General features: G+C 37.1%; 1 protein-coding gene across 1 annotated transcript; it reads right to left on the reverse strand.

The window, feature by feature from the left end:
* Positions 1-240: 240 nt before the first annotated feature.
* LOC116118406 (RRP12-like protein) lies at positions 241-10,935 on the reverse strand. The gene is made up of 18 exons (XM_031404390.1): positions 10,386-10,935; positions 9,788-10,307; positions 9,453-9,710; positions 9,120-9,211; positions 7,902-8,111; positions 7,427-7,831; positions 6,797-6,968; positions 6,575-6,693; positions 6,413-6,469; positions 5,289-5,423; positions 5,086-5,157; positions 3,510-3,623; positions 3,124-3,285; positions 2,873-3,001; positions 2,336-2,437; positions 2,173-2,252; positions 1,487-1,636; positions 241-1,158 (listed from the first exon to the last, which is right to left on the reverse strand). Exons 1-18 carry the CDS (start codon positions 10,890-10,892, stop codon positions 573-575), a joined length of 3,870 nt encoding a protein of 1,289 aa, XP_031260250.1. The 5' UTR covers positions 10,893-10,935; the 3' UTR covers positions 241-572.
* Positions 10,936-11,440: the final 505 nt, after the last annotated feature.

Here is an 11,440-nt window from a genome sequence, read left to right on the forward strand (position 1 = left end):
TGTGTCATTTCAATTAAATATTAACAAAAAATACTAACAAAACTTGATAAATGATAAAAAAAAAGTGTCATTTTAAAACTTGACAGGTCAGAAAGTGTTGTTCCGCCAAACCTTGGGTGGAAAAATCCCATCCTCCCTTTTATTAAAGATAAAGAGAACATTGATTCCCAGCCAAGATTTAACCCTATTTAGCTTCCTGATTTCATGTTTTATCCGACATTGGTGATAAGGCATTGATCATTCCCACCAAAACACCACCATCTTTAACACATTCTTGTAAAAGGTGTTAGACGTTCAATTGGTACTCATATTACATAAGCCAGATCATACCATTCCCAAAGATAACAAATTAAAATGAGATCAATTGCAGACAATAAAAAAAAAAAGAAAAAAAGAAAAATTCCTAAGACCAGCTTCCCCTCACTATGTAATTATATACACAGCATTGTACTATCCGATACATGAATTTCCAAAAACCCAATGCCTATAACTTAGTATAATTTATTAACAAAAATCTTCACGACCCGGAATGCATATCTCCCAACCAATTTCATCACAGTGTATATGGTCTTTTACTTCCTTGTTTTCTTGCTGCCTTTCTTTTGACTCTTAAAATTTATGGGTTTCAATGAAAGAGCAGTCGACGCACTCTTCCCTTCAAGTTTTTTGGCCATATTTACCACACTAGCCATACCTTTCCGAGCAGCTGCCCGATGCTCTGGTCTACGGCTCATCATCTTGCGATCAAGAGGCCAATAAGCATACGGTTCAAGCTTGCCCTTCCTCTTCACATCCCCAGTTGCCTTCTTGCTAGCATACTCACTCCCAGTGTATGCCCATCCAGACTCAGACGTTTTCCTATGTTTCTGGTTTTTCCTTGTGGAGTTCATGGACATAATACTGCCTACTTCACTCCTTGCATCTGAATCAGGGACTGAATGCAATACCTTCTTTGGTTTATCTCCCTCATGAATCACCAAGCGCCCCTCAGAGTCTATCTCCAGATCATCATCTGATTCTGACTTTCTCTTGGAATGCTCAGATGATCTAAGAGCTGACCTTGTTTTCTGCCGATCAAGTAAGTCAAGTGGCTCATCTTCTAACTGGTCAAACAAATCTTCTGGCAAGCTCTTATCTGCTTTACGCTTTTTCTGGACCCTGGATGAATTATATGTGATTCTATATCAGCCACAGTTAATTGCAAGAAAATACAGAGGCATAGATACTATGAAATGGAGCTATATTCTTCAAAAACTTGAAGTACACAGCCATCTGTTTGTCCAGGGCAAATAAATGCTCCTAAAAAATTCACTGGCTACTCGACATTGTGCACTATAAAATTACACCCCCAGCCCTCTTTTTTTTCTTTGTTCTTTGTGGCCCTCATTTATTGATTTTTAAGTGAGCAAATTATTTAACGGCATTTATGAAGTGCATGTATTCCAACCAATCATGAACACACAAATGAAAATGTTAGTTAACTAACCTTAATGATGATGCTTTGGACTTTAGCTGTGAGGAAGCCTTGCTCCGTCGACCAGAAACTGTCTTTGTATCCATGTATTCTGCATCACTGTTCTCGGAGTCTTCGTCACCAAAATCGGAAAATATTTTTGTATGATTCCATCGGCTAAGCCTGAAATCAATCAAACCCTCAAAAGTAAGACCCATGTGCAGATTAAATAATTTCCAGAAAAAATAACCTATAACTACATGCTTGCATCGGAATTTCGATGACATCGACTCTCGCACAATGACATCAAAAACTTATAACATTTAAAGAGCAATTAGTTCAAACAAGTTGCACACCAGAGAGAGGACAGTTTCCCATCTTTTATTTTTAATGATACAAGGCTCAAGCTCTGAGGTTGACAAATTAATGATCACAAAACCACAAAAAGTAACTTTTCTAGAACATGGATAATTTGTTATAGCTAAAAAGAATATAATTCCTGGGAACAAACACGTTAATTAAAGCACAATAGTACAGTGGCTGTGCAAGGCACATGACTTTCAAGTAAGAACTGAAACCTACTCAGTTGGGAATGGCTATTAGACAGTGCTAAAGCATGAAACTCATCTAAGAACTAAAGGGGAATAAAAGCACAAATGTATTATGTACAAAGACTTTCTACATGCATAAACCAAAATCCTAATGAGAAAAACTCAAACCTTGAAGTAGTTGCTTTAGAAAAATGAGATCTGGTTTCCTCAGGGTTAACTGCAAATTTTCTCTCTGTCCGCTCCTTGATCTGTGGCAACAAAAATGAATAACATCAGAACTGAAGCCATAACAAATTGCATCCTAAATAAACACCTTTTCAATTTGACAAACCTTTCTTATATTAGTAAGGAGTCTCATGTGTTCTTCTGGCATTACAGCCTTAACAGCATCAATGCCACATTTCTTGACAAGCATTTCCAAAAGAAGCTTAACCTGGAAACAATTCAATATTGACAGATAAGAAAAAAGAATTTGGATCTCCTTTAGACACAGACACTTATTCAATAACAGAATGTTGCAATTTTCAGTTGAACACACGCTGTTCAGTATAATCTGTATTAAACATCATACTCCAAATATAAATTCCAATAACAAAAGAGATTCCCATACACAATTTTACTCCATATGGACACCACGACATAATAATTGTCCAAGCCAGCATAGCCAAAAGCAACTTTGAGAAAACAAAAAATATTACATACAGGGCAAAATAACACCAGTAACAAGAAATTAGCAAGTTGATTAAAGCACTTGATCAGATTCAATTGGTTAGTAACTTCAGCACAATATCATATAGAATGCTTCTATGATAAGAACTAAACGTTAATACCAAATCAGTTGAGAAGCAGAAAGAAAGGAAAAATAAACCTTGGCTTTAAAGTGATTTTTGGTGTCATCTTGCCACTTGAGCAAGCCTTCCACCATGCTTCTCAAGTGCATTTGCAACCCTTCAGCAGGTGATTTAGCCACCAATACTTTCAAAAAACCTAAATTGGCCTGCATTAATAAGCAGCTGACTTCAGATAAGAATACTGAAAGAGATAAGAGTAAACATGCACTACGCAGGTCACCCAAGAAAAATTAAGACAGTCAACATCTTTAAAGAAGAAGGAACATACTTTAATGATTTCTCTGTTCTTCCTTTGGAAGAGAAGAAATGTGCTAGGAAGTAACTTATATGCATTAGAAACAAGATCAGAAAACTCGTAAGATAAGCGAGCTAAGCCTTTCACAGCAGCACTGATCATGTGAGGAGTTTCTCCAGCCAGTCCCCCAGCTACCTACAACAATGAATAAACATAACCTCAGAAAATTATCATGGTCACATACATACATCACACACAAAAAATTCAAAATGACAGGAGGTGGCATTTCAGGTAAGAAAAAGAAGCTAACACGATTCCCCTCATGACTTAAAGAATTTTGCTAAAATTTACAATGGCTAAAGCAAAGAGCTTCAAATCAAATAATAGAAGTTTTGAAATAAGAATCTATGAGCATTTACCAAGTTAAAAAACTGATGTAAGTATTCCTTCCCTCCACCATTCTCTACATCCCCAAAAGCATGGCCAATTTGGACAAGGACATCATAAGCTCTATTTCTTGTTTTCTTATTAACCTGCAAGAAAATCATCAAAAGGATAGATTAGCAATCATATACAGAAAGAAGTTCTGTAACCCCCTTGCTCGACCAGGCATTATGCTCACCATCACCTGGCGACTCAGAACTCTCACCATGAAACCCTAAAAACTATCTCCAGTATTTTATAAATGCAGATCACAATCAAACCATTCTTATAGAACAGATTATGGGTTTTAGGGTGGTATAAGAAAGCAACTATCTTGTGGATTGAGTAGTTTGGTGGTTTTATGAGTCGTTTGGATTGAGAGAAACAAAAGAATTTTAAAAGATTATAGACAGGAGGATCCTCCCCTCCCATGTGACAAAGTTAAATGTTGGGCCTGTCTTCCATTTCTTCAAAATATAGATATATTCCCATTTTCTTCATTAAATTTAATTGCGAAGCGGAAGCGCTGATCTCCTAACCTTATAGAGTTCCTTTCTTAGGGGAGTGTTGTTTGGGGGCTACTTTTGTAATTAGCTTTCAAGCCTTTAGTTAGGTCTTTTCGTTACCTTGATTCTTAGGAAGGTTACAGGATGCAATCTATGACCAGAGAAGAGAGAGAGAATTAAGAAGAAGGAAGACAGAGAAAAGAGCTTCTTCTAGGTATTATCAAAACATACACAGGAGAAATGGAAAGAGAAGACAAAAGAGTAAAGGCACAATAAAGAGAATAACAAAGAAAATAGAAAAGATGGCACAAAAGCTAAACCATTCCATATAATAAAATTTTTTGTTCATTTTCTATTGTTTCTCGTCTTACATCAAAGACTGTTAATAGACTTTTCCAAATTTGATAAATTAGAATAATATCACTCTAGACACCAAATCTTGCTAACATGAAGAAATATCGAAGCATATACTTGTACAAGAAATATGAAAAGGAACTTGATGTAGAAGATCGCATTAATGTTAATAATATAAACTTAATATGACTAAATTTACTTCTCAAAAACCTGATAGTAAAATTCGCACTAATGGTTTTTTAAAATTGTAAATGTTACAGGAATTGATCAGTAGCATCAACTCCCTTTTGTAAGAGAAAAATGGACTTAAGTTTTATGTTCTTTGACATTAAACCACTGTCATATGTCCTCTAGAACACACAGAGCTCTCCCGCTCCAATACGAAACTGATATACTTCAGACAAGGCAAGTTTTGTTGCCTGATTAAAAACTCAAGATGTGCATACTTAGAAACCATGTGTGTTTGTGTGTCTCTCCCACTCTAGTACCAAAGATTTGTGGCATTGATCAAACAATCAATATTTGCACACTGAATAAAACCATGATCTGGACGAAAGCACCATGTTAACAGGTTCTTAATCAATTAAAATATGTAATGCATCCAAATTAATATAACGATCAGCAGTCACAGACCACTAAATAATAAACACACAAGTAAAAAGATAAAATATTAACAAGGCTAACCAAATATTCCAGTAGGTAAGCTTTGTACCTCCTTTAGTGCAAGTATTATTTCAGTCAGAAAAGAGCTAAGAATGTCACGTCTTCTCTGCTCAAAATTGTCCTGTTGATAGAAATTTAAGCTATTCAAGTAAGATTAGAAGGCCTTCTTATCAAACAGGAAAATTGGCTTCAACTGTTGACTATCATAAGCTTTAACAGAAAGAGAAAAAAAAAAGTTTTAGCTCAGCTGACCTTGGATACATGAACTATGATAAAGTACAAACAGTCAAGTCTGTGGCGCCTGGCAGAAAAATGGCATGAAGGCAACACTTCAATCATACATCCAAGCAATTCCTCAAGCTTTGATGAAAGAAACCCATCACATTTCTAGCCACACAAAACCCAAAAAAACAAATCCACCAATCAGAACAACAAACATACAACAAAGGTACAGTTCTAGAATTTCACAATGTGATGCCAAGCAATGGGCAAACCATACTCAAAATTTCTCTTCCATAAAGTCAATATGTAAATAGGAATGGCAACAAGGACAGGACAGATTTTCTTCCCATTCCTCCAGGGGAAAACCTTCACCCACACCTACCACATACCCATATTGGCTAAAAATATGTAAACCCATCACCTGGCCACCAACAAGAACCCTCCCAATCCTACCCCAACCTTTTTGTTCCAGTGGTGAATTTGTCAATATCACAGTGATGATACTGAAGAGAGGATGAACTACAATGTACTTGATAATATAGCTGCAGGATTCAACAACATTGATAAGCAGGTCATTGGAGACAGCATAGGGATCATCCAAGGAGGCAATACAATCAGCAATTACATCATGATTGCAGGATTGTTGTTGATGACCTTAATTTTGGTGATTTCTTTGTTCGGTGTCCAAGGAGGCTAGGGGGTATGGTGGAGAAATGACTAAAATAAAAATCCTAGACGCCAAATATAGTGGTGGCATTTTGGAGCTCCAATGGGGAAGGAGTATTCGTGCCCATGTCTAGGTATTTTCAAAATTATACCAAAAATTTAATTAATTGCAGAAATGTTGACCCAGGTCAGGTCAAGGATCCAATAGACCTGCTCCCACGTTGTACCATGTGTTTTCCAAGCACCCACCTTTCCCCTTAAAAAATTCCCACTTACCCACACCATTGCCATCCCTTTCCCTTGTGTGTGCACGTGATAAGACCCACTATAATCTCATAATAAATCAACTACTAAAATATGACATCACATAAAGAAAATAAAACGTGTTATATTAGTCACCATCTTTGGACATAAATACACATAAAAATGTAGCACTGACATGATTGAAACATACAATTCACAAACTTTTGCAATGACAGAAGAAATACCCTAAGAATAACCGAAAGCACTTTGTATGCCTTCTTTTGGATTAAACCTTCATCATCCTGCAGTTCAAGAACAAGCTCTCCGTAAGTCATAGTCAAACAACATTTACAATGTGTAATGACTTTTGGAAAACTTCCAATAGACAACAATGTTGAATCACCAACCTCTAATGCAGCTTTTACCGCAACAAATAAAACATCAATCTCTTTGGCGTTCAAACCCGGCAAAAGTGAAACTGCCAGGTCAAATAGTCGGGCCCTGCAGTTAAGATCAAGATTTATGACTGTCTGCACAGCAGTAAGAATCAAGATTTATGACTGTCTGCACAGTCCCATAAGAACCCAAATCTCTTCCCCCCCCCCCCCCCCCCACCCAAAAAAAAAAACAAACACATGAGCTTTCATTTGATGAATCATCAATCTGCATAGAATAAGAATTTCTAGTACTTTTTGCTTTCCCAGCCTCCTGGGTGGCCTCCAAAAGACCCTGCATTGTCCTTTTGAATAACCTTGGAACTACTTCTTTATCTGCTATGGAAGCGAATTCACCAATTGTGGACTGCCAATGGCAAAAAGATCAATATGAACTCATTAGAGCTCACGCTACCAAAATTTAAACTATTACAGATTTGAATCAATTGATGACTTTGTTCAGTATCATTAACATACGTAGATTACTTGAATTATGTTTTGAATTTTGATGCCCAATTAACATCTTCAATTAGGTCAAATTCTGAGGCTGACTAGTGTGTAGCAGTTTTCAAGGTTCCAGCAAATAGTGGTTTGACAAAATCAAAGAATCATGATAAAGATAAATCACCAACTAATATCAATTCTAGGTTAACATCCAGTAACTGATTTATGGTTATAAGATTTTAAGATGTGGAAACTCAACCTCTAAAACAAATTCCTGACAAAAACTTCTCCAGAAATAGAAAAGTAAAGTTATATGAGAAGTAATCAATAGAATACTAGAAATGAAATAGCAAGCATTTATCCACTGAGAAAGCAAAGTACCTGCAAACAACCTCCCTCATCTTTTTCAGTTTCCAAAAAGATACGTGACAGAATAGACAATAATTCACGAGCACACAACTTCAGCACACTCAAGTTATCAGCTGCAACCTGGGGTGTATAACGGGCCATTGCTAGCCGTCTGGCATTACTTATTTCAACACCAATAAAATCATTTTTTCCTTCCAGAACGTTCTTATTTTGTTGAACTAGATATTGCAAACTGGAGCATATAATTCCACGAATATCATGTTCTTCACGAAGGGTGGTGCATAACACTCCCAGCAATTCCTTGAAATTTTCAGCAGTATCCTGAGGATAGTTGCAAAATGAAGGCAACAAGGACCACAGGGAATAGACAAGAGCATCAGCACTCCTTGCTGCAAGAACCCGCCCTTCTTGTTCAAGCTGCCAAAAGCTACAAGTAAGCAAATGCCAGAAACAAGAAGGAAACAAGGACCACAAGGAACATCCATACCTTTTGAGATTTCTGCCTCATCAATCCAGCCATACCCAACATGTTCTCTTTGAAGTATTTTAAACGAGCACCAATTGTATACTGCTTCAGTATAGGAAACAGCCAAACATTTACCTCTGAAAGGTCCTTAGCCTCTAACTTGAGAGGAAGAAGGCTTAAAAATGTTTCAGGTCCGATTGCGCCAACAGCTGATCCAACACATTCATGCAGCTAAAATTGGGAAATAAAGCTAGACTTCAGTAAAAAAAATGCAATGTTGAGAAGGTACCAATGAAGGAAGTACATGATATACTTTCACATCATCTTGAATGTCAACCACTCAACCATACTACAGTACAGAATGTTGTTGACACTGTCACGCATGAATGCTGAAAATTACCTCATTCTTATCATAGGGTGCACAACCTTATCTATTAGTCAATAAGGACCCAGTATCAATACAAGGGGTTACTGTACATAGTTCCCTTAAATGTAGAAACAGTGCAAATTCTTGAAAGTTACAAATTACTTCTAAATAATAGTCCATGCCGGATACAATTGCCAACCACCAAGATTGAGAATGTATCAATGATGAAAAACAGCCAAGTTTTAACATTCAACCAACCACACATATCAACCATTGTGTAACAATACCAATACATAACAGTACCATATCTCACTAAAGCAATAATCCGTAGCCATGTGTCCAATATGCCATATACCCAATAGGTATTGGCTAGACAATTTCAGGTGGGTGTTTTTCCTTTTCTGAATGAAATTTTATCTTTCTGTTTAATCAGTTATTTTGTTCAAGTAATTATATGTTCATTATTTCTTCTTCCTTCTTCCTTTTTCAATTTTTCCCCCTTCTTCAGCCCTTGAATGTTTGCTATTTAAGTGCATTGTCAATACTACTACAATGCTTTATGGGCAAATCATTTAAATTGAATCCTAGGTCCTAGTTAAAGTCTTGTTATTAAGGTTACAATGTTTTAAGATATCTAACACAGAAAAATAATTATATGCCATAAGATTAGTTGCCAGCCACGCCAAAATACTATTTAAATGTAGAACACATATAGGCATAATGCAAATATAACTTGTGGTTTAAAGCCACTAACAAGGAAGGAAACTGAACAATTTGAAAAAAAAAACACCAAATGCCAATAGACATACCCAAAATATGATAACACCAAGAAGGATTATATTCAACAGTTTTCCAGATAAGCATATCAATACCTTTTTTCTGTAAGGGAAATCTTCATCTGGCAGATTCTGCATGTCAGACAAGTTCTTAAGGGTTCCCCTCATTAAATAAGAAGAATCGTTTCCTGAATATTAGCAATTGAGGTTAACTTCCACATGAAACAAGACAAGAACACTTTACCAGAAAACATGAAATTTAAAAATGTAACTTGATAATTTTCTACATGTGATACAGTTCTGTCAGAAAAGTAGTAATCAGAACATCACTTCGTGAGCATTCTATAAATTTAGTTCCTTGTTCACCAAGCAGCATAGAAACAAAAACATAGCATGAAAAAGAGAAGTATGAATGAGCAATCACAATACCTAATTTATCAAACATCGTTGAAACTACTTGAAACGACATGTCCCATACTGCACTATAGGGATAATCAAGTAAGCTCTCAATAGTTGAACACAGTTTCTCAATTATAGCTGGCCCAGATTTTCTTGTATCTAAGTTTTCCTTTTTTATCTGATCTAATCCCTGTTTGATCAAGCTTTCATCAATACAAGCATTTATCAAACTCTTTAATGCCTCGGTGGCTGCAAATATCGCCTCCTCGTGTTCAGACGCCAAAATATCTGCCAAAACCTAGAGTTAGACGCATCTTCATACTTTAACTAAGACACAAAGAAACTCAATCAAACTCATTAAAAACCTTTGAGGGCATTGAATACAATGGGAAGTTTAGTCACGCATATTTGCCTATTAAGTGAATAGATCTTTATCATTCCTACATTCAGTAAACGAGCAGTGAATGTCATTCCGTCCGCATTAATCTCATTTGTGGAAACAGAAAGAGCCAATGAACATAACAGCTCAAGAAGAGCTTCATTCGATATTTCCAGTGTAGGGTGGATACAAATTACATTAAGACTATCGGTTATACGCCTGGTAACCAGCGGCTGGCGAAGTTCAAGGAGGGTTTTAAAGTACTTGAGGATTGTAGTCGTATATTTCATTGACATTAGAGGAAGACACTCTTTGAAAGCATCCAGCATAAAAAGAACCTCCTGAGCTCCTTTCGGCTTATCATTAGAGTTTGAATTTGATCCACCAGCCAGCAGAAGAAACTTCTCAAAGATGTTTGTTATCGCTTCACTTGCCGGTGACAATAGCGGAGTTCCTTGAAAACTTAGTAGGATTTCCCGGACACACAAATGTGACTGCCTTCTCACCTGTTTAAAACACAATTAGCATTCTTGCTTCTCAACTCTTTTAGCATATCAGACAAAACTATGATACCAAAATCTCACCTTGAGACGTGGATCAGTCATGAACCCCACAATGACGCCGTACATCTGCGACACATCAGACCAATTGACCCTCCCTCTACTGATTAGCAAACGCGATAAAATTTTCAATCCAGAAGCAGTGGCAACAACCGTAACAGAGTTCAATCGAATAACGCGGACGACGAGGTCCTTTAAGTAATCTCCCTTCTTTTTGAGAATTGGCGACGGGAGTTTAGGAAGAACGATAGAGAGAAGGGTGGTGAGAGAAGCGATGCGGTGGGCGGACGAGTCTTGGTCGGAAGAGGAGAGGATAAGGTCGAGGGAGGAGCAGATGGCACCAAAGTAGGCGACTGGAGTTAGAGGGAGGTTATGGTCCTTAAGTTCTTGGGATATGGCGCCAATTGTGGTGCAGAGGTGCTGGTGGTCGTCTTGAGTGGAGGTTGATAAACGAGAGAGGATTGAAGAACACAAGTCCTCATCTTCTGAAAAGAATGTGGAGACATCTTCCATTTCGAAGGCGTCGTCCATGGTGAGTCTGTGTGTAGTTGCAGAAAACCCTAGCCAAAGTAGCTGTTGAGAAGAAGACACTTTAGCTAGGGTTTAGGCAGAGAGTATGATAGAACTGATACTTGATCCGTCTAACTTGTTATAGGCTGTTAATGGATTTAGATTTTGTGAAAACTTGTTTGGGCCAGTCCATGATTATTTCGCCCCATACAGTATTATTACTCGGGTTGGGTTAGTTTGCTTCAGCCAAAAATTTTTTCAGGAGCTCTCATCGTCTACATCAACTTTTATTTTTCTTTCTTGTTCTGTTGTTATAAACCCAATAGGTAGAACTTACTCTTAAAGCCGGCTCATAAGTCACCCATTAATTTCATACTTAGCGAATGTGGGTTCTTAGCATTCCACCATGCTTCTGAAGCGATGCTCACAACGGCCCATCTTCTTAGCTATATGACTTCGTGGATCTCGCCCTCTCATTGTCTATATCAATTTTTTAAATAAATTTTTCAAAAGATGACTTCATGGATCTCGCCCTCTCATTGTGTCAACATCATTTTTTTTTTAATCCA

Source organism: Pistacia vera, unplaced genomic scaffold (assembly GCF_008641045.1).
Source record: "Pistacia vera cultivar Batoury unplaced genomic scaffold, PisVer_v2 Contig842, whole genome shotgun sequence".
Lineage (NCBI taxonomy): Eukaryota > Viridiplantae > Streptophyta > Magnoliopsida > Sapindales > Anacardiaceae > Pistacia > Pistacia vera.